The following is a 22,788-nucleotide window of genomic DNA, read 5'->3' on the forward strand; positions in this document are numbered from 1 at the left end:
AAATAAAAGTACCGTTTGTTTTTAAATGCCGGTATAGTACCGTTTTCAAAACTCTAGTATCGCGGTACTATACTGGTACCGGTATACCGTGCAACCCTAGTGTGTTTCATGGACTACAGAGAAGAGCTAGACTGGCAGGTATGTTGGCAAATATCAGCTTATTGCAGATATATTGGTATCTGTGATTAAATGACCGACATTGCTCTAAAATGTCCCACTTAGTTTGCATCTTGGTCAGTATCAAGGTTGTTGTTTATGTGCTTATGCTAGAAATAAAAGATACTATCGGCTGATATATTGGTACATATATTGTATGTATCGGCCTCGAAAACCCAGTATCAGTCAGGTTATAGGCCACTACTGAGGACAGCTGCAAGAAAATGCATTGTGAACTTATCAAGAAAACCAATGTTTTATTTTCAGGTCACAGAAGTTATTCCTGTATTCAGAGATTTCTAGCCACAAAGCTACTGGTCAGACAAAAATGAGCCACAGCACCAGGGGACATAAAACATTAATATTTCAAGCCACAGCACAACAGGCAGTAAGATGTGACCACAGGGCAACAGAAGAACTCAACACAACTAGCTGCTTTTTTCTCGTCAGGGCTCTTTATAAATTAAAACTACTAAGCTGGCCATTGTAGTACTGTGCACTGCAGCAAGATGAATGTATGTCTGGACTACAACTCCAGGCCGCCGTGTATAATGATAGGCTGCCCTGCTGATGGTCACATTACATCCAGTGTCTCAGTTTCCTAAGTTCTACACCAACAGGTTTTGTGGGCAGCACTGAGCAGACATTTGCCAGCTGAAAACTTAAATTGTTGCAGATTTGGTGCAGTAACTGGCTCTAACTACAACAATTTCACTTACATGTTGTGCCAGGTGCAACTAGATCATTTACAGTTGAAGAGTTCGATCTCACATTAAGAAAGCAGCCATTACATAATGACTTGAGAGCACAAAATTAAAACAAAGTAGTTCAGATTTTTAAATGCTGCTTATTTTTTAGGTTCATAAAATGTAACTTACTTCTACATTTGAAAGATATGAATCTGAATAACGAGCTTCAAATAATCCTGTTGGTATTTTCTTCTTCGGTTGGCCAATAAATGTCACATTGAATGTGCCCTCACTTTGTTTTTGACAGAATATGACAGCGCCATCTTTTTTTTATTTTATATATATTTTCTACTGTCACCTGGGAGGGAGTTACGTTACAGTGCAAACCCAGTGAACATTAGCAGCCGCAGCTTGTCACGGGACATTTAATACTCCAGTGAACGTGCAGCAGGCACAAGCTTAATCAGCATTATTTTGGATATAACAGACAAGGGTTTTGATTTCACTGTTGAATAATTCAGTGGTGTGTTCGGTGATGGGAGGAGGGTTGTATTTGTTTGCTCAATGCTTGTATGTCGGGAGAAAAGCTGGTTAATGTGGAAACTTGACACTGTACCTGACAGATGTGTGATGTGCACGTGTGGGCGGACACACACACACACACACACACACACACACACACACACAGGCTTTTAAAACATGCAAACATTAATTTAACACAAATTCTTCTTCTCTCTCCCGTTTCAGAGACAAAAAGAAAGCGGATGATATAGACAGCAACCAGAGGTCCTCCACCAGAGAAGGTACATGACTCACACATACATGTATACACACACACCCTTAACAAAACAGTTTTTCAAGCTCCTGTAGTCGTTCTGTTTGAATAAGACCACACTCTAAGCTGCCACTGAGGCACATCAGCCCTTGCAACAATGCTGTGGTTTAGATGATTACAGAAGGGATTAGCCTGCACTTGTTGTATTGAGCCCAAAACTTTCTCTCTCTGACGCTGTTGAACGGTTTGTCCTCAGGGCTGTTAGAGAGAAACACTGAACGTTCAGTTGGTTCTGATGTAGGCAGGAGGAAAAGTTACCTTTTTATGCCTCAAAGATATCCACATCACAATGTTAAGGTTTGATACAAGTTTGTTACTCACCCTCAATTATGCATAACTTTAAGCCTCAATGAAATTTAAATGGGTGAGTTGTACGTACAGTTGTCATGAAGGAGGAAATTAGCTATAGAGACCAAAACTGTTTTCGTACCAAGCTGTAAACATGTTAATTTCTTCTGTAAAGTCGGGCATCTTAACATGGCAGTCTATGTGAGTCTTTTGGAGCCAGACTCAAGTGGCCATTTGAAGAACTGCAGTTTTTGATACCCTGCTTTTTGATACCTCCATGTTGGCTTCAGCCCCGAAGGTTACTGCTTGCAAATAGCCCATCAAACTGGTAAACGGTAGAGATTGTGCAATGATCATGACAAATGAAGCATATGTGAGCAGTTTTCCAGGTTGGTCATGTTTACAGCAACAGTTCTGTGCAGCAGAAAAGAGAACAAGATGTGAACTAATAAGGAACTAATGAAGTTTCATGAAATTAAAATGCACTTTCAAGTAAATTCCAGCTTTGAGATCAGCTGTAGGTCTTTTCTGTGGGTAAGAACAATTCAGTTTGGCTCTGGTTTCTCTTTTGTGAAAAAAACAAAAAACAGGTTCATTAAAGGAGGAGCCCTGTGGAGTTTTCCTGCAAACAAACAAAAGTTCTGTTTACGTTCAGTGTTTCTTCCCAAAATGCAATGTGTGTATCCTGGAGGTCTAACAAACATGTTGTGTTCTCATTAAAACGCTTGCAAAGACCATTTTTTAAATACTATAAATCATGAATTGTTTACATCCATGTTTCCCAGCTTGCTTCTTTACTGCCTCCCTGAACCATAGTGATGCTGGCAGTCAAAAACTCAAAGGCTACCTTAAATCAGCTTCAAGGAGAACTGGATCTCACTAGTTGAAAGAAATCCTGGTTTCTGGTATTTGATCATTTTGATTTTTCTCTGACCATTTTATAAAAGCCAAATGTCAAACCTTGCAATAATACAACATGTCAAAATACATATACAATTCTACAAATCATTTGATTTGTCTCTTTGCTCAGACAACGACTTCTCCCTCAACAGAGGTTGTTTGAGACTCTGAGACAGCAAAGAAAGGCAATTTAAATGTGGCACTCATTTTGGTGCTTTAAATGCATAGAGTTTGCTTTAATTATAAAGCACAAATAGGCTTCAGACTGCGACACGGGCTCACAGGCACATTTCACAGGCAAGAGGAATGCTTAAATTGAGGTTAAAGGGAGACGGTGGGGATGAGGATGTTTCTGTCACTGAGAAAGACTCAAGTGTAGTGAAACGGCAGATCATTGATCAATACCAACATGTTGACAGGTTAATGTAGAGTTCCCCAGTCACGCGAGTCTGTGACGTTGGCGTCAACGCCATGTGGGCGTCTTGAGGGACATCAATTACAAATAGATTTTGTAATTCCAGGGAGTTTTTTCTTTCAGAAGAAGAGAGGTTTCACTGTAACTTCTTTTATTTTAATTCAGACTTCTTGTTAATGGCATAAAGAGGAAATACCTTTTGTTTCCGACATCTACTTCTTTAAGGGTTTAAGTTGCAACCTCAGTAAGTTCTCCACAAAAAAATATTACTTTATTGTATACGTGCTTACTATATGTGCTATTTCCCTTTTCAATTTAACCCACGTCAGATGATGGTAAATCTTATGGAAAAGAGGAAAGTCAAAGTTTCCACACTTTCAGTCCAGGCTGTATAGATAAGTGGTTGTGAAAGAGGAACCGAGCACACGAGAAAACGCTTTGCATAATTTTTCCTTCCCTGTCAGGAATTACGATTTAAGGGTAAAGATGGGAAAGTCTCGTGTATCGGAGAGCATTGAATGGTTCTGTGAAGTAGATGCAAAAGTTTCATCTCCAGTGCAAATAATGTTCATAGTCCTACAAACTGTAATATGGAGCAGCTTACTGTTTGTATAATGTGCATTCACCCTGCATTTGTGTTGTCGTAGTCCCTTCTAGATACTTTATTCAAAGTCTTCAGTCTGCATCTATAATCCCATGCACATTACTGCTGAACCATTGAACTACACAGAATTACATAAGTACTAAATGAAGTTAAGTTTCAGGTTTCTCTGCTCACTCATGCTCGGTCACTCCTGCTGCTCTCAGGTCTCTGTTGTCCTCTCACTCTTTTTTTCTTTTTGATGAGTCAGTATTTGAAAGTTAATAACTTTAAATTAAATTCAGCATCCCGATCTCCTGACCTGTGTTCAACCCGTCGGGTCAAGAGGAAGGTTTTGAAGCCAGGGTCAGGTGATGCCATTCAGACATTGCATCAGTGTCGCTTTCACCCTGCGCATCACAAAGCGTATTACTAACAGATTTGTGAGCAGGATTATCAAGATGGAACAAAACATTATTCATAACTCAGCCTTTAACTTCAATGATTAGCGTGTCTGTGAATGTTTCATGTATTTGGCAGCAAGAGACGGGGTTGAACCTCATCTGACACTGTTAAAATCCAATTAGTCTTATTTCAGAGACCTAATACCAAGTCTCGTCTTTCGTTGTTTACTATAGACCTTTTAATAACATTCATTTTGGCTGCGGCCCATTCAGATGTGTCAGTTCTTAGACACAAATGGAACTTAGCCTTTGTTAATATTATTATCTGTGCTTGTCCTGCTGTGACAAGTGACAAATCTGTTGTGAGAAAAGCATTGACCTTACAGATTACCGTGTAAGGTCAATGCAAAAAAAAAAAAAAAAAAATCAGCCCTCAGTCTTTTGCTCCAGTTAGCTAGAATTATTATAACAGCAACAAACCACATATGGTGCTTTGCCTCAAGTAAATAAACAGGCAGGAACAGGAGGACAGACTGTGGATAGTTATATATGCACATTTTTACACTGTTTTTATCATGTTTTGTATCTTTTACTCAATTAGCATAAATAGGCTGAGAGGGGAGGGGTAAGTTCTCTGACAGAAACCACTCTCATTATTTTGTCTCTTTGTTTCTGCTACTGTGCATTCCTCCAAGTGTACGTTATATTTTCAGCTTGTTTAAAGGCGGAGCCCTGCTGGTTGTTTGTTTCATTTACACCCCGGCTTCTTGAGACACTAGAAATAGTAGAGAAAGCTGCAGGATCTGGTTTGTTTACCTCGGAGGGGAAATAAAGCACACACTTAACTTCGAGTTTACTGTCACTGGATATTATCGCAGGCTTGAATTTGCTCCGTTGGCCTATTTCACATGCTTGAAATTCTGGTTAGATTATGTGTAAATTAGGTTTTTGCACTGTTGAGTCTTTGTTTTTTTCTCTCTGCTTCTTTTCTTACATCTTACACAAGCTGGAAACTTCATTTTTCTATTGCCCACTCTTTACAAGCTGTGGAGGCAGATGTCACAGATGTTTTGCTCTGCTCAAAGAGTTGCTCTGAATCATTGCTTTCTTTGCGAACAGTAGCTGTAACATACCAGAATGCAATGCAGCTACATTTCGAGTGACATCACCACAATAGACATTCCCCAGTGTTCACAAACCAGCTGGTTCAGTAGCTATGTTAATATGGACATGCATGCGCAGACACACACATACACATATTACTGTACACTCACACATACACACACACCCCAATGACTCTAAGCCATAAATCTGTTCTCTGAGGTTGTCAAGAGTGACTGTGGTTTAAATGACAAATTAATGATAACAAAAAGTATAAGACTACATGAGACATTTACCTTGAGGGCATCTCTTAAAATGATGTGTTTTCCTTCATGATAAACTATCTATTATTTCTATGTGCCTTGAATGAACCGAGTATTAGTTTTCACTGGACCTTTATTGTACCTTGGTCTGTGGTCTCTCATAAAAAGAAACTCCCTCAGATGTTGAAGTCATTGGGTAGGTGTGTGATAGACCTGGCTGTCAGGTTTAATGGTTAACTTGCACCTGAGGGAAGCATATCCGCGGATATCCACAGTTTGGCTGGAGATGAAGGTGACTGAGTCTGTTGAGGAACTTGTTGTAGCCGCAGGTTAAGATTCACCTAGATAAAATATGGTTGCTGCAGCAGCACATGTACCAACATGACACCATTACAGCACAACTTTAATCCTTGTCAGTGAAACGTAAAAACAAGCCAGCGCTGCCCCCTGCTGCTGCACTTCTGTATTTAATCATGATTATTTTTGTAGTTGAATGAAATTGATAGTCAGACACATAATAAGGTTTTTAATTTCCCCAGAATGAAAGTTGTTACTGTGGGATCATTATGCAGACTGTCTTTATCTGGACTGTCACATATGTATGAATTTATGAGAAAAGATGAGGAAGGAAAACCATGATTGAAAATCAGCTCGCCGGAGGCTGTTCAGATAAATGCAGTGTGATTATCATGTGCACACTGCAGCACAGTGTCTCTTTTGTTGTCACTTCACACTCTGACTTAAGTTTAGGGGAAATTGGATCTGTGTGTGTGTGTGTGTGTGTGTGTGTGTGTGCAACAAGAAAAGACTGTGCTTTTATAGTTTCTCTGCACAGGATCAATTTGCAAATACAGATTTATTTGCATGTCTTCTCTAAAAAAAACAAAAAAACAATGATTTTAAAGACTAAGTTTGTTTTTTTTGTTTTTTTAAAAACGTTTCCCACCCTATGTCACATCTGCATAAATCTTTTAAACCCAGAAAGGTTATACTATTCCCACTTGCATCCCCATGACATACTATGACGTGCTCCCTTTTACCGTAATCCTGGCCTCATATCTATTGTAAGTTTAAGGCCTGCTGTGATTACAGAGTGTGTGACCACCCTCGGAGGCTGGGGAGGTAGACTTTTCCCCAGGAAATTGCTACCTACCTTCTGCCTTTTGCCTTCAATAAAGCCTTTATAGAGTGGAACTGCCATTTAGGACCACATCGCTGTGTTTGGTCCCGTTTAGAAAGGCCTGAATCCAAGAGAGCAGAGAAGATAGTTCAGAACCTCAGGAAGGAAATTTCGCTTTTTCAGCCTCTTTACTGACCAGGAAACACACACACACACACACACACACACACACACACACACACACACACAAACACCACATACACACTCACAGCTGCACAATGCATTTTAAATGACAAAAATTTCATGTTGTCTTTATAACAAAATTTCTGCTGCGTGTGCACACTTTCTGATAAATACACACATATCAATAATAATTAGAAAATACTTCATTTCCTCTTCAGTTTCATTTGCATGAAATGAAATGAGATTATTTTAAGAGATGATGTCATTGATTGAAGGAAATTGACCTCACACAGTTAGTTAAGTAATCAATTAGTCAATGGACAGAAAAATAATCAACAAAAATTCATCTTAAATAGTCTTTTTTTAAATCTAAAAGTGCCAAAAATTCTTTATTAGATGTAAATACTTGCTGGTTTTTGTGTCCTTCTATAAAATCAAAGTGAATATCTTTGGGGAACTGTTGGTCAGAGAAAATAACTCTACTTTCACTTGCATCTATAAATCAAACTTCTGCAATATAATTGCACATAATGAGTCCCCTAACCATGCTCCACTGTTTAGTCATAATTTAATTCAGTCTAAACTGAATTTCTGTTGCATCTAAAATGCAATTGAAAGCATCAGTTGAACACTTTGACGTGTGGTTGGATATAAATGTCTGTGAGATGGGTCAGAAATACACACACCTCATTAACATTGAGCATAGCATAGCATTCAGGACAGCTGCACTAACCTGGGCTGAAACCATAAAAGCCATCACCCAGAACAAACAGAAAGCCCCAAGTTATCATTGACTCTGTTGTGACAAGTACAAAGTTAGCTCCACATTGAATGTGTTATGTGCAAAATGTCCATGTATTCATGTGTTTTTGTGTGTTGTGTTTTTTACCGTTGTATTTTGACCATCAGGTTTGCTGGAATGGGTAACCTGCTAAAAGTCCTAACAAGGGAAATAGAGAACTATCCACACTTTTTCCTGGACTTTGAAAGTAAGTCTGGCCGAGGAGTGGAACAAAGGGACAAAAGATAGATGGAGAAAGAGATGTGGGGAGGTGGGGGTGGTGGGGTGAGGGGCTCAGCTGTTTCCTTTCTGTCAGCAGGTCTCTGCTCCCGATGATGAAGCCATGAAGGAGTCTGCTTTTGCTCCTGTCTTCTGTCCTTTTGCTTTTTTTCCAAACCCCTTTTCTTTTTCTTCCACTCAGTCGTGACCTCCTGCTGTTTCAGCTCTGATCTCCCATCTCTGTTCAAATAACTTTTTTTTTAATGACTTTTTAACATCACACATACTTTTCTTCCTTTCTCTTTCTTTCTTTTTTTCTCTCTCTCTTGCAGAAACCAAATGGGGAATCTGTTAAAAGTGCTCACTTGCACAGAGCTTGAACAGGGGCCAAACTTTTTCCTTGACTTTGAAAGTGAGAACAGCTTACGCCTGTCCTTCTGCTAGGTTAACCCCTCCCCTCCTTATCCCGAAATTCATTTTTCCTTTGAGCTCTCTCTGGCCGCTCTGACTGGTCAGGGGTCAGCCCATTCAGCTATTGAATTGCCAACCTCTCTCCTTTGAATTTCTAACGCTGCCTCTGAAGGCTGTTATTATAATTCCTGATTGATTACAGTACGGTTTTAAGATCTATTCTCTGCATGCTGAACGTTGAAGAAGAATGGAGCTGACCCTTGACCTTTTTTTTGCTGTCTGCTTTTACTAACTTGTCTGCGTGCATGACCCCGTAGGTTCACTTACAATAAGACACATTTGATGCATATGTATGTGGCATAATGTAACTATTAACACATTATTGATCAGGTCCCATTTATACTGTATTAAACAATGTTTTATCCAGTTTCTCTTCCTGCATAATCTTGTTACCATTTAATGATATAATCAGCATTATTTCCACATTTCATCTCTGCAGCGAAACATTAACTCAGCTTCATTATTGCTGCTACACACAAAAAAGACAGTTTAGCTCATTTTTTAACACAGCAAATAAATGTGCTTTGGTGTTTTTTTCCTCCCACAGGGGGAAAAAAACAACACAATAACGCCTCCACCATGGCATTTCAGCCGCACTCACAACGTAGCCGAACCTCAGGCTTTGTTTATTCAGCAAAGAGGAAATGATGGGAGTAGAAGGGTTTTGAAATGCAAAACAGACCCCAGACACAGAGTTTTAATGTCAGTGATGCTCTATATTTAGAGCTGCTGCTGTAGACTTTGACGCTCTGTGGTCATGATAGCCGAAGCCTGTATTCTGAGAGTCTTAGTTGCCGGCAGACACCTTTTTTAAATTAGAATTAAGTGTTGTGTTATAGAGCTCACATTATTATTACACAAAAACTGTTTCCCAATAGGTCAAGCAAACTGAGCTGACAACACATTTTTGGATTATTCAGAGCTGTTTACAAATAATTGACTCCCTTCTTGAGGCGTATTTATAGTATTCTTGCTATAACCATGCAGGAAATATGAAACAAAACAGTCCACTTGCAGGCTACAGGCATGGCAGAGCACAGTACTACTCCTCATTCATTCAATTATTCTTATGCAGTAAAATGCCATGAACACTGTTACTGATACTGTGTTCGTATTTATTAACAAGTTTCTAATGTAGCTCTATGCAGACCGCGTGCACACACTAAAAGATAGTTCACAGTAGCAGAACATTTACAGTTTTCCAACATATACCGTATATATCTCCCCACTAGCTCTCTAACTGTCAGCTTTCAAATATTGCTGCTTTGAAATGCTCTCAGAAATCAGATTTTCTTTTGTGTTTGTGTTTTAACAGGGAACACAAGTTCTTTCGAAGCTTTAGGCAGGATGCAGTAAATGCATCCTGCTCCAGTGTAATTAGTTACAGAGATGTGTATGTTTTGGATACATAATTATGAAGCTGATCTGGATCCCTTAAGTCTAGAGCAGAGTTCTCTTAATTCTTACATGGTTAGTTCCAGTTCTTTCAGTGTAGTTGTCTTTTAGCAGATGCATAAAGTTTGGGTTTTGCATTTCAAATTAAAAGCATCACTCTGGGTGCTCAAGGCAGCAAATTTTGGCGGCTGACTGTTAATGGACTCGTATGTGTTGATATACTGTACTACAGTATATGTGCCACAAGCTGGAAATGTTGACTGAAGTGAAATAATGTTTTTAGCTTTGGCCCACACACACAGTTCATTGTGCTGAACGTTTTTGTTCTTTCTCTCTTGTGCACTCGTCTTCTAATCAACAGAAATAGAAATGAACAAAAATGAACTAGTTAACTTTTAGTGGCAAAAACGTTCAGCACACATGCCTGTGTTCTCCCAGTGAGTGTTTCATCATGATTAAAAGTACTGTCGTTATTACTTGTGTAAGTAAAGCCATTTCACATCAATGAGTTAAACTGCAAGTTAAATGTAAGTTAAATATTAGCGCAATTACAAGTCACTCGGAGCTGATTGTTGATGTGAAAAGGCAAGAATTAATACATGTGTTTGCATTGTCAGACAGCTAGCTTAGCTGCCTGTTGTGATGGTTTGTGTTTGTATGGACGTGTTCGTCTGTTAGATGCACAGCCGACAGAAGGAGAGCGAGAGGTGTGGAACCAGGTGAACTCAGTCCTCCAGGACTCGGAGAGCATCCTGTCTGGCCTGCAGGCATACAAAGGAGCCGGCCAGGAGATCAGAGATGTGAGGAACACACACACACACACACACACACACACACACACACACACACACACACACACATGCAAACAAGAAACACTGTACATGTCTTGTCATAAGTAAATAAAATAAACAAGCTCTGAGCAGGGAGGTAGACCTCTCTTCAAATCCATTTTTTATTCTTTCCCTTCAACAGCAGCCAGTGTGAACATTTCTGCTGTAACATCTGATGAACTGTTTGCAGAAAAAGGAGAGAAAACAAAAGCTGAACTACACTGAAACGCAGAACAAAATAGTTCAATCCTCTCCACAGATGCTGATGGTCAGTTTGACACTAATAATGGATGTTTTCTGGTGTTTTTTTGTTCGGTCCAGGCCATTCAAAACCCCAACGACCTCATGCTGCAGGAGCGAGCCTGGAACTCCGTCTGCCCACTCGTCATCAAACTCAAGAAGTTCTACAGTTTCTCTCTGAGACTAGGTGTGGTCACAGCAGAGAGCAAAATGTCTTGTCTTATCATTATCATTTCTTTTTTTTGAATATGTCATGTTATAGCGAAAACATATTTAATCTTAATGAGTCCTGGCTAAATAATGGTAAAATAGTACTTGTATGACTTATCTTATGTTGAAATGTTTGACTTCCATCACACCATGTTGTCTTTAAATTGGTAATCTTTTATTTTGAAAATGCCCATTAAGTCCTGCAACTTATAATAGACATGTAGGTTACACGGTCACTCACTTAAAAGCTCATCTCAGATTGTATTAACATAGGGTTTGCATGATGGCTGGTATGAAGTAATTACAGTACAGTTTTAGTTAGCTTAACTAATTTAAACTATAGATGAAATGTGAAATCTTGTCTTGTAATACAAAAAGTCCATGATGGGGAACTACAGAAACTAAAATCGTGTCCTATAACAAAATAAGTTCACCACAGAATGAAGTGTTCAGTTCTCTTCTTCTCTTCTGTATAAAATGTGACTGTGCAAATAAATTCTGAGCTGGAAGATTTCTGGGACTTGAAGGAGAGGCCAAACATCTACACAGCTGCTGACATCTTGTGTGTGTCTGTGTCTGTGTACGTGTGTGTGTGTGTGTGACTGTGTCTCTGTCTGCAGAAGAGGCTCTGCAGAGTTTATTGGAGTGCCTGACATGTCCGCCCTTCACACCCACTCAGCACCTGGAGAGGGAGCAGGCTCTGGCCAAACAGTTTGCAGAGATCCTCCACTTCACTCTGCGCTTCGATGAGCTCAAGGTCTGCTGGAAACACTGAGTGGTTCATCTCAGGAACACACACACACACACACACACAGTCTCAGCCACTCTTCCCATATTACTTCAGATAGTGACATACAGCATACTTGTGTGAACTAATGTGTTGGTTCTGTTTAGTCAACAAGAGGCTAAATGTGTTGTTGTCCTGTTTTCTTGTTTCCCTTCAGATGAGAATTCCTGCCATTCAGAATGACTTCAGCTACTACAGAAGAACCATCAGCCGAAACCGGATAAACAACATGAATGTGAGTTGTGCACAAATTATATATAGATGAGATCAACATTACATGGCACCAGGGTGACAGCCATCTTTTTCCTGTGGTTTTCAGATCCACATATTTATATCTAACAGCAGGCTTTGATATTTCTATATTTAGTACCTGCTGTGCTTTCGCTGCCTAAAACAGGAAACAGTTTTAAAGTGACATAAGAAAAGACCGTGTTCACTGTTTTTTGATGGGTCCCTTATGTCACATCAGAAATCACAAATAGGCCAAACTGATCACATTGGAGGTACTAAAGTATTAAAAATGGAATTGATGTGAAAATGTTATAACTCCTCCTCCAGCAGTGCAGGGCCGCTGCCTCTGTTCAGTGAATATAAAACAGATTCTTGTGCATTCGGAAATGGAAAAAACAAAATGAACGAATGCATGTTGTTTGTTTCTGCACCTGAAGTTGGACATTGAGAGTGAAGTCAACAATGAGATGGCCAACAGGATGTCTCTGTTCTACGCTGAGGCTACGCCCATGCTGAAAACACTCAGCAACGCAACCACAAACTTTGTGACAGAGGTGAGAATAAAACCGGTTATCACTGTTGTTACTCTCACTGTGACAAATTCTGTCGTATGTTTACTTCATAAAAACGTGAGATATTTTCTCCTTTGCTCGAACTTGGCATGTCATACAAACATGATTTAATCGCATCTAATATTTGTTGCATTCATTATTGTCACAATGCTGCAGCTCTGACACAGCCATTTTAATTGAATAAATTAAACTAATACCAAAATACAGACGAAGAAATATCAGTGACACCTGGTCTAACTTTCAAAATGATTTACACACATCTACGCTGATCTACTCTGTCAAAGCAGGATGATTTAAAGAATGTATGCAATTATTTTTAATGATTCATGTTTAAAGTCATTAAAGTGATTGGTAATAACATCTGGTTTGTTTGTTCTGTAGAACAAGACTCTTCCACTGGAGAACACGACGGACTGTCTCAGCACCATGGCCAGTGTCTGTAAAGTCATGCTGGAGACACCGTGAGTTACAATGCTTTGCTACGCATGTGCACACACACACACGCACACACACACACACACACACACACACTCATAAGGTTTCTCTGAGGCCTTAAAAAAGCTCTGCAGTTTGTAGATTGAAAGCAAGTTGAGTTGTCTCACATACATTCACCAATAATATATTGAGATCTGTATTGATTGATTTTTAGAAAAATAAATAAATAAATCAATAATAATTTTTTTAAATCACTGGCTCTCAGTTTACACCCGTGTTTTTCAACTGCCTGAATCAGTTCGCCTGGCATTGCACACATTTGCTAATAGGTCTGGAACCTCTCTGTTCATTTTTGATTTCAATAGACGTTATCAACAATCACAGACCTACAAGCAATCAGAGCAATGAAACATGTGACGTAGCGATCAGTAGGTAAATTAAGCTTTTATCTGTCAGTAGTAAAGCAGGCACATCTTTCTTATCAACAAACCGTCCAGCTTGTTTAATACTGTCATGATAACGGATTCAACAGACATGTCCACATCAGCGGCAGCCATCTTGGTTGTTGCTGCTTCAGCGGCGCTCCTCTGTCAGTCATTGAATCAAACCCGTCCCATTTTTGATAAATGGTTGGGATCGTTTCAACCTGTCAGGACGGATGGAAATCCGCCTTGAACAGGAGGGTTGCCAGACACATCTGCGAAAGCAAATAAAACTATAAATCATTTCTAGATCTTTTCCTCTTCTGATCTTGTCTCTCTCTCTGTCTCTCTCTCTCTCCCTCTCTCTCTCTCTGTCTCTGTCTGTTTCTGCGTTGTCAGGGAATATTCGAGTCGTTTCAGCAGCGAGGACACGCTCTTGTTTTGCATGAGGGTCATGGTCGGGGTCATCATTCTTTACGACCACGTTCACCCCAACGGCGCCTTCAACAAGTCCTCTAAGATAGACGTAAGACACACACACACACACACACACACACACACACACACACACACACACACACTTGATCTAAGCTGCACAGATCATGTAATAGCAGCACTTTCACACCATCATGGATCTGTTCTGTGATGCAGCTCTTGAGCTTCCGTGCTCTCATTCTGACTCTGTTCATTTCCTCTCAGATGAAAGGCTGCATAAAAGTCCTGAAGGACCAGCCGGCGGACAACGTAGAAGGCCTCCTGAACGCCCTCAAGTAGGTTACACTCACTCTGTTTAAATGCGGCTAGAGAGAACAGTGGTGCTAATGGCCTCCTAATGCACTGTTTATTATTTATGTCTCTTCAGATTCACCACAAAACACCTGAATGACGAGTCCACTCCGAAGAACATCCGGACGATGCTCCAGTAATATTTGCTCTTTTTTTAAGAAAAAAAAATATATAAATAGATATGAAGAGGATCAATGCTCTGACCTCAAATAAGATGTATATGTTTACATTATTTAAAAAGACTCGATGTTAATACTTGTGTGTATTTACATAGTCATTCCCTCCAAGTTATTGAAACCTGCAGAACATGTACCTTGTACTTTGCAAAAAAAAAAAAAAAGCATCACATGAATTGCCTCTACTGTTAACAGCTGTCGAAGCACAAATGATGGATTTGTCAGCCTTATACTATAAATGAGCTTTAAAAACAGCACTTGGAAATAAATCACCAAGGCAGCATAAAAAATGTCCTTCAACAAATCTTTTATTTGACAATGGAATTAGTTTAGTGAACAGATTTTAGTTTAATTCAACTTTTTTGAATCAAAATTAAACTTTTATTTCATTTTTTTTTTGAAACGGAGAAATTAAATTCTGACACAGGTTCTCGTTTTTATCACAAAAAAATCAACATGAAGAACAAGTGAAGTCATATCATCCTGTGTTTTCACTTGATCAACAAAGTATGAGATTTAATGACAATATGAAATCAATCAATGTTAAGTGGACATTTCTGTTGCAGTGAAGGGCTAAATACCGAGAGCAGGTAAGGGATTGATTGGTTTGATGAATTGGTTGAACATTGAACATTTGGGTGTTTTCTCTTTTTTTTTTTTTTATATAGTCAGCTGTTGTATTTTGTCCTTTGTTCGTTTCAAACTCCAGCCTTGTGCATCTGATACAAATAAATCCACTGTGAACGTAAAAACATACTTTGCACATTCAGTGAGATCCAGTTTGTCAAAGTTTGCTTTAACTTCGAGGTTTTGCTGATTGAAAATGTCGTGATAACGAATCACAAAATCAAATCAACCAACCAAATGTTTTATTTAAGTGTTTTGTGGTGATGCTCTGAATGATCGTTGTGTGTTTTGCCATGTTTTAAGTGACTTTTTTTGTGGCTTTTGTATTAGGAACAGAAAATCCATTTCCTTAAGAAGAAAAGCCCCAAAAAAGTCTTTATTCTAAATAAATGACATGCGCTTCTTAAGTGAGCAAGTTTTTTTTTTTTTAAGATTTTTTTTAATCTCTTTCCTTAAAGCTTTGAATTCTGATTTTTTTTAAATCAGTTAGTCAGTGAAATAATTCTCCTCGTCTCCACTCGAGGGACAAATGTGACCAGGTTGATTTTTATATGAATTTTGATATTTCTCAACATGTTTAAAGCAACATTTCGAGTTTGCTAAGCCCTTGCAAACTCTGTTAATTGTCTTCTATACATCAATCCATGCCTCAGATCATTTCATGACCTAAAAACTCGTAGTGTGAAATAATGTACACCTCAAAATTTGCCTTAAATTCGACTGTTGAACTCAGAGGAATGACTCTAGACTTGAGCTTTTGACCTGCTGTGTGTCTGATCATGGTCACTTATCACAGAGGACTGTGTACTCCTAATTTCCTAGCTCATTTTTACTAACATTACACCACAGACATTCCTGATTGTCCCTCGGCTCCTCCACATGCAGCAGCAGCAGCTCCTGACCTGCTAAAACTCAGCTGCTCACATGGTCGGACAATCTCCTCATCTGTGTTGGTTTTACATTGTGTTCATTTAAATTGTGGTTCACGTTTTATGTTATCTTTATGAAGGTTAATGGATAAGAATAAGCTTGTCTTAAAGGATGCAACTATCAGTTGTAAAAATCTACTTTTCCACTTTTTTCTGCTCAGATAACTTCTTCAACTTTACCATCTAATATATCACAATAATAACTCTGACTTACCACACCACCATCACCCCTGTGATCCTACTTTATGGAAATGTTACTGGCTCATCGTGGAGCACAGCATTGCCTTGAAGGCAGAGCATAAGCTGACAAATAGTAGTGACTTATAAAGACTATTTTTATTTTTCATCCACAACATAGAATTATTTTTATTTTACTCCATAAGCCACACATACTGCACTCTGTACCATATACACTCCTGCCCTTCGATTAACATGTCAACATTCATGATAATTAACATTAAATTAACATGTCAGGTATCTATCATTCATTTAAGTCTTGTTTATTTTTGATCCTCTTGTATTTAGTAATATATATGGGTGCGTGTGTGTGTGTGAGTGAATCATACTTTGAATGCAATGTTTTATATGCAATAAATGAAAACTTTACATGGATGAGACTTAAAGTGAGGTGTACGTATGATATTTCATATCTGACTGAAGTGTTTTTTTTTTTTAAATAAAAATCACATCCTCTGTCATGATTGATGTACACGAAGCTTCCCTCTTCGCCCAGAATATGCTACTGTGTGTTGAATGCAAGATGTTGTTTTGAAAACTGAGACAAAATCTTTTTTTCTTTTTTTTTCTTTTTTTTGTCATAAACTGACAGTTACTGTTTAATATTTTTGGATTTCAGACTCAGTGTTTGTATAAATTGCTTTGGCTTTGTATTGCATTCTGAATGGGATGTGTGGATTGGATAATAAAGGTGGTACATTTCTTATACAGACTATGTTTCCGTTGGCTCTCTTATTTACAATCTGTGGTGCACAAACACTCTGTAGCGCTGCTAGTAGTCGAAAACTCCCCAGGGTTCCTTTAAGACATCTGTAAAAAGTTAGTAAAAACCGGCGCTGCTGTGTCTTTAAAGTAGCTCTTTGTAAGTTTTAACATTGCTACATAGCTACATTAGCATTAAAAGTTGCTTACTCAACAGTCTTGAAGAAACTTTGCAACTTCAGTATCAAACTTCATTCCTTTATTCAAGAGCTGTCTCCAGTGGTGGAAAACAACCAGTACTAACTCTTGTTTCTATCACTTCTTTCCCTCTACTGAAGTTAGCGTGGTAACCAGATCAGCCCCAGCGCGTCTCATCACTTTCCGATAGCGAGTCACTGTGGTCACTTTTCTGCTCAGAGCGCATATTATAACCTCATAAATTATAAAGACAACAATGGCTGACAACGATCTTGTCAAGTGACAATCGGCACCACCTGCTCCCGGCAAGAAACCATGTTCAGCAGCAGAGAAAACTCACAAATAGCCCCTTTAAATGTCAGACATCATGATTGAACAGAGCTTTAAAGATATTCAAGATGCAGTTGTAATATAACTATGAGGCTATTAAAACTACTCAACTACAAAATACTGTCTCCTTCCAGCAACAAAAACATTCCTTCTTCATGAGTTATTTTTTTTCTTTTCAGTAGCTTTTTATTCCAAGTTTAAAGTTTTTTAAAATTGGACATTATTAAGACCTTTCAAAAATAATTACATGTAAATACAAAATGTCTGTCTCTTCTCCATCCAGAGCTATTTACACAATAGCTTCCAAAGAAACTGCAGTAATGGACTCAATTACATGAGTAAAATATATTCAGCTACATCTTCTGAAAAGCTTTGGTGTCCTGAAACTGAAACTGTAGTTCTGATGTCTTCCTGATGGGGGCGATATGCTTCATTCTTCGTCATCGTGGGTGTGAAGCAGGCATGATCCACGGCTGAACCTTAAACAGTGGCGTACCTGGGATTGATTACACGTCATAAATCAGATCTCTAATTAAGTAGTAGTTAAAACTGTGCACATAACACATCAGAACCACTCAACCTGGTGTGTGGTCATATTACATCGACTACTGGAAATCTTTGATTTTAGCCTCCTGTAATGAACTAACTGAGTAAAATAAAGCTACATGCCTTTAATTTGAAGTATGCAAGAGTACATTGAAAGCTGCTGCTAACAGTTCAGCCTAATGAAGTTTTATTAGTGAAAGAAAACCACTAAAATGTATTTTCTAATCTAATAAATGAGTCAAATCTAAATGTGGAAGACATAGAGTAAAACAACATTTCTAATAGGGGCACAAACTGCATTCAGTCTGTGACTTTCTTGCAGACTCAGCCATTTTTTAACCTATAATTTGTCCTGAATGCGTTTCTTGCTGTGTGATTACATCATTTTCAGCCCAGAGGAGTGAAGGAGCAGCGATTTACTTACTGGGAGAGCTCCGGTGTGAGCGCTGTGACGCCCTGAGCGCCTCCACACTCAGCTGGGGCACCGCTGACCTCACCGGCCCTGGACGGATCCCAGCATTCCACTGGGCCAGGCGCAGCAGGCTCTTGGCGGTCTCCTTGGTGATGGGGTAGTCGCTACTGCGAGATGCCCATTGAGGTTGAGTTTGGGTCTGACGATGATGAGGATGAGGATGAGGATGAGGATGAGGAGGGGGATGTTGGGGTCTGCAGTTGGAGCTGAGGAACATCTGAAGGAGGAGGACAAAGGTTCTCAGAGAACTGAGGTTATTTTTGATAACCATGTGTTCAGAAAAATAGAAATAAACTATATACAGGCATTGAAATAAATGTATGATGGTTTCTCCAAAAGCCTGAATATTAAATGCCATGGTGTCCTCTATCTCACCCTTTCCTCCCCCGCTTCCTAAAACCCCATCATCAGCATAATTTGGTTTCCCCCTGTCACCTCCCTCTCTGAGCCGCTCATCATTAACATGCTTTTCTGCGTAAACGCTGCTCCATAATGCATGATGCCTGCTGGTTGCACAGTCCCCGGAGAACCTTCCACGTTTACCCCCTCCCTTTGATTCAGACAAGGAGGTCACAGTCACAGCGGGGTTATGGTGGCGATGATGAATGGGAGCGTGGCTTTACCAGAGATTTGGCTTTGCGGAGTTTGTAATTCGCCTCAGATAGCGTTTTCTTGCTCCCGCCGTCTGGCTTCGGTGTGGTGCAGGTGGTGGCTGTGCTTTTCGTTTGCCTGCAGAGAGACGACTGAGTCAGTGAAGCACGTGTAACATCAAGGTGAACTCTTCGGCGGATCTGCATTCCTTTGAAAAAGAATATGACATATCTGTATTTTATTTCAATTGATTATATGAGCTTAACTGTCTCTGTTTTACCACGAGAAACTGTTTGTGCTATATGGTCATTACTTTATTGTCGTTTACTTTATGTTTTCACCCATGTCTTTTTGTTTGTCAGCAGGATTAAACAAAAAGTACTGAACTGATTCGCACCGAACTTGGTGGAGAGATGGAACTGGGGCCAGGAAAGAATCCAGTAAATTTTGGTACAGATTGGATCATTTTTCTCTGAAGTCTGGTGTATGTTGTTTGACTTTGTCCTTGTCTGCGCTCTCAAAGCGTCTATGGGGTTTTAGCCAAAGTGAACCATTCTTTTAAGAAACACTCTAGAAATGCAGGTGTGGACGTATGAGCTTAAAGATTGTTGCCACACGATCAAAAATGTGTTCCACATCTTTCATTATTTGACAGAAACTGATGATCAGCTGTAGATTGTATTTTGAGCGTGGCATCAGAATATCTAAGCACAGGTGGAAATACAAGATGTTTCATTTTTCATTCAAGGATAATGGTCAAGTTCACTTCTCAAAGTTTACAAAGAATTTCATATTCCCCCACCATTCATTTACTTTTTGTGTATGTTTGAGCTTCATTGTGTAGCTTCATCTGATACATGAAATGTTTTCAGAGTCATCAGTTGAAGAGGGAAAGCTTCTCTACATGGTTCTGAGTGTAACACCTGTACATACACTATGAGCACGATTATGAAACTTAACTCTTGAATTGAAAAATATTGCATATTCTTACCTTGTGCACATGAATCATGCATCTTTAATCACCATAAAACACGTGATCTTAATGTCCAGTTCATTGATTTACACAGTAAAAATGGGCCAGAGCGCCTCTCTTTCACTGTTCCTTGAACTTGTACCTTCTGTATTTTCAACTACATGCAAAGAGCCGAAAGAACTGAAATTAAAAAACAAAAACTATTTACTTAGAACAAACATACCTACAGTTTTGTAAATGAATGGCTCTAAATGTACAGATTTTATAAATCTTGACCTTGTGTGAAATTACCACCTGAAAGTATCTAAAGGTTCTTTGAAAAGAGAGAAATATGACTTTCAGGTACATTTATGTTTATGTAAAAAAATATGTGTATTTGAATTAAAGGGGTGAATTTATGGAACAGGATCTGAAAGTCTGTAGAACATGCTGTAAATCTGAATAATGTTATAAAATAATCTAATGAACAAAAAATACATGATCTAAATGGCACGATGACATTAGGAAAGTTGTGTAAACTTTGTCTGATGTTACTTTTTGAAATCTAATAAGTTGTGTGTTGAGAAAATGGAAGGCACAATAAGCTGTAGCTTCATCCTGTACACGGTTGCACTCTGCAGAAAATTGTTCTGCTATGTTGCGTTACATGTTGATGCCAATTTGTTTCTGTATCTCCAAATTACAATTTTAAACCCTTTAATCGTCAAGATCTGGATGTTCGTGATGTTCCCTAAATAATATCATATCTCTATAATGTGCTTCAAGTCAAAAAGTGGATAGGTTTAGTAAGTGGTAGGTGTATGCTGCTGCTTCTGCTGCTGCCTACATGTCTTACGTTCTCAGGGCTTGTTGGACGGGGTCCAGGTTGTCCAGGTAGTTAAAGCGTCTTATGTCTTTGGGATGTCTGTCAGCATCTCTCCATGGAGGCAGTGCACTCGGCTGCTTCTCTGTAATGAATCCAGTCCTGAGGCTGCTTCCCACTCGCTGGGCAGTGGACTCCGGATGCTCCTCGGTGAGGAGGGCCGGATCTGTCAGATCTTCATGTCTACTGCTGATCATTGTTACATCTGGGATCACAAACTGCTGTAGGGACGAGGCAGTCTGAGAGGTGGGCAAAAGACTTTGTATAAACATTTTATCACCGCATTTTAATGTAGCTGCCTTGTAACATCAGTTTGTTCTGTATTTTTCTTACCCTGAGCCATAGTGCTGTTTATTTGAGAATATAATAATGAGAATTAAATAATGTTTCAGCCTATGGTGGATCTGATCTCCTGACCTGCTGCGGGGTTACTCGCAGCCCCTGCACAGTCTGGATGTAGTGTCTCTTCCAGACGCCCTGCTCGAACGGTGTGGGGGAGAAACTGATGCACCAACTGAACCTCAGACACTTGGGCATCCACAGCTGGTCCAGCTCCACGATGCTCTTCCAGTGCCAGCTCACCTTGATGGTTAAAAAAGGGCGCAGAGTGTCAGTTTTACTAGCTGTCAAAGTGATTGTTAGGTGAACGACCCTCCAGGTTGATATTATGTCAGGTTTTTGTACCTGTGCACATCGGCAGAGGCTGCGTGGGTCCAGGAAGGAGAAGAGGTAGAGGCAGAGGGCTCTGGGCAGCAGGCAGGTGAAGTCTGCAGCCTGCAGGGGGAGCTGTCTGCTCACACTCACACTCAGGAACCTCAGCTGCTCCATTGAGCAGCCCAGTACAAAGTCCTGCAGCACAGCCCTCCTCTGCCTGTCAGACCACCTGTCAAACTGAAGACATGAGTCTTTCACGTGCACTGCTTCGGTTTCATTGAGCTGGATTCACATTGTGTCTGGACCCATCAGTGCATGTAGTGTGGCTCTATTCGTGTGATTTAAACTTACCCACTTTGCCAGAAGGATTCGTCTCTCTTCAAACACCTGAGGGAGAAGAGAAGACTGAAGAATCTTAAAAAATAACATCAAACTGCAATGTTAGGAATACTGCAAATCAAAATGCATGGCTAGCAGTGATGTAGTCTGGAAGGTTTTTATCTGATGGTGGTGATACTGTATGATGGGATATAATTAAAGTTATCTCCAATGAGTAAGAACTTTTTCTGACCTGCAAATAACATGATATTTATCTGTTAACATGTTCCAGGATAGATGAGTTGATCTGACCTTGCTGTTTGCCACAGGGTGGTTGAGAGGAGTCCAGGCGCTCAGTTTGGTCTGCATCTTGGCACAGTTTGTAGGTGACCTCGGTGCATGTGGCATCTCTGGGTACTACTTAGCTATAGGTGATGTATTAAAATACACAAAAATGAAACTTAAATCTTCTTTTGGATGCTTTTTGTACATCTTTTGAGTGTGAGCAGCATGTTTCTAACACCTTCCTCCATTTACAACAGAGCTTTGCCACTTTACAGGATCTGCCTGAGCACTTCCAGGCTTGTGTTTAGCCTCCTAAAATACAAAGCTACATAACATACCACCTTTTATCACACAGAAAATGTGTCATGATAATGTTTCTTTCCAGTTACCTAATAAACAAAGCATCTCCTGCTCTAATTCTGTGTCTCGTAAAAATAAGAGTTCGGAAAAACACATAACAATTCCTCAGTGAAAATGGCAAAAATCCAACCGGACACACAAACTTAAAGCTGCAGTGTTGTATGTGTGAGCAGGAAACTGCTGCTCAGCACTGCACAACACACTCCTCTGGTATT

At 39.5% G+C, this 22,788-nt stretch overlaps 2 protein-coding genes across 3 annotated transcripts in view; one reads left to right on the top strand and one right to left on the bottom strand.

Moving 5' to 3' along the window:
• fam49a (family with sequence similarity 49 member A) overlaps nt 1-16,994 on the top strand; it is a 35,483-nt gene extending 18,489 nt beyond the window's left edge. The window contains exons 2-12 of one of the 2 annotated variants that reach the window (XM_023430109.2): nt 1,593-1,648; nt 7,844-7,923; nt 10,479-10,600; nt 10,952-11,057; nt 11,701-11,837; nt 12,025-12,102; nt 12,536-12,652; nt 13,052-13,131; nt 13,927-14,053; nt 14,227-14,297; nt 14,390-16,994. In XM_023430109.2, the coding sequence (XP_023285877.1) occupies nt 7,854-7,923; nt 10,479-10,600; nt 10,952-11,057; nt 11,701-11,837; nt 12,025-12,102; nt 12,536-12,652; nt 13,052-13,131; nt 13,927-14,053; nt 14,227-14,297; nt 14,390-14,453 (972 nt within the window). In that variant the 5' untranslated portion in view covers nt 1,593-1,648; nt 7,844-7,853 and the 3' untranslated portion in view covers nt 14,454-16,994. Of the gene's footprint in view, nt 1-1,592; nt 1,649-7,843; nt 7,924-8,266; nt 8,347-10,478; nt 10,601-10,951; nt 11,058-11,700; nt 11,838-12,024; nt 12,103-12,535; nt 12,653-13,051; nt 13,132-13,926; nt 14,054-14,226; nt 14,298-14,389 lie in introns of both variants that reach the window. The other variant, XM_023430106.2, reaches the window with a different exon arrangement.
• A 796-nt stretch (nt 16,995-17,790) lies between these two features.
• On the bottom strand, nt 17,791-22,346 carry fbxo16 (F-box protein 16). The gene is made up of 8 exons (XM_023430103.2): nt 22,241-22,346; nt 21,962-21,997; nt 21,641-21,847; nt 21,374-21,538; nt 20,930-21,195; nt 19,154-19,259; nt 18,483-18,747; nt 17,791-18,008 (listed from the first exon to the last, which is right to left on the bottom strand). Exons 1-8 carry the CDS (start codon nt 22,334-22,336, stop codon nt 17,953-17,955), a joined length of 1,197 nt encoding a protein of 398 aa, XP_023285871.1. The 5' UTR covers nt 22,337-22,346; the 3' UTR covers nt 17,791-17,952.
• Between the last annotated feature and the right edge of the window lie 442 nt (nt 22,347-22,788).

The sequence above is a fragment of the Seriola lalandi genome, unplaced genomic scaffold, assembly GCF_002814215.2.
Source record: "Seriola lalandi dorsalis isolate HSWRI2012SDOR001 ecotype SW California unplaced genomic scaffold, Sedor1 jcf7180002054901, whole genome shotgun sequence".
Taxonomy (NCBI): Eukaryota; Metazoa; Chordata; class Actinopteri; order Carangiformes; family Carangidae; genus Seriola; species Seriola lalandi.

Excerpts from the sequence above, each read along its gene's own strand:
- fbxo16 (XM_023430103.2), bottom strand. The coding sequence starts at position 22,336 with ATGCCACATGCACCGAGGTCACCTACAAACTGTGCCAAGATGCAGACC. Across the intron at positions 21,196-21,373 it reads TGCGAGTAACCCCGCAGCAG|ACTGCCTCGTCCCTACAGCA; the intron begins GTCAGGAGATCA and ends CCCACCTCTCAG. Across the intron at positions 18,009-18,482 it reads CTCACACCGGAGCTCTCCCA|GTACGCCACTGTTTAAGGTT; the intron begins GTAAGTAAATCG and ends AATCAATCCCAG.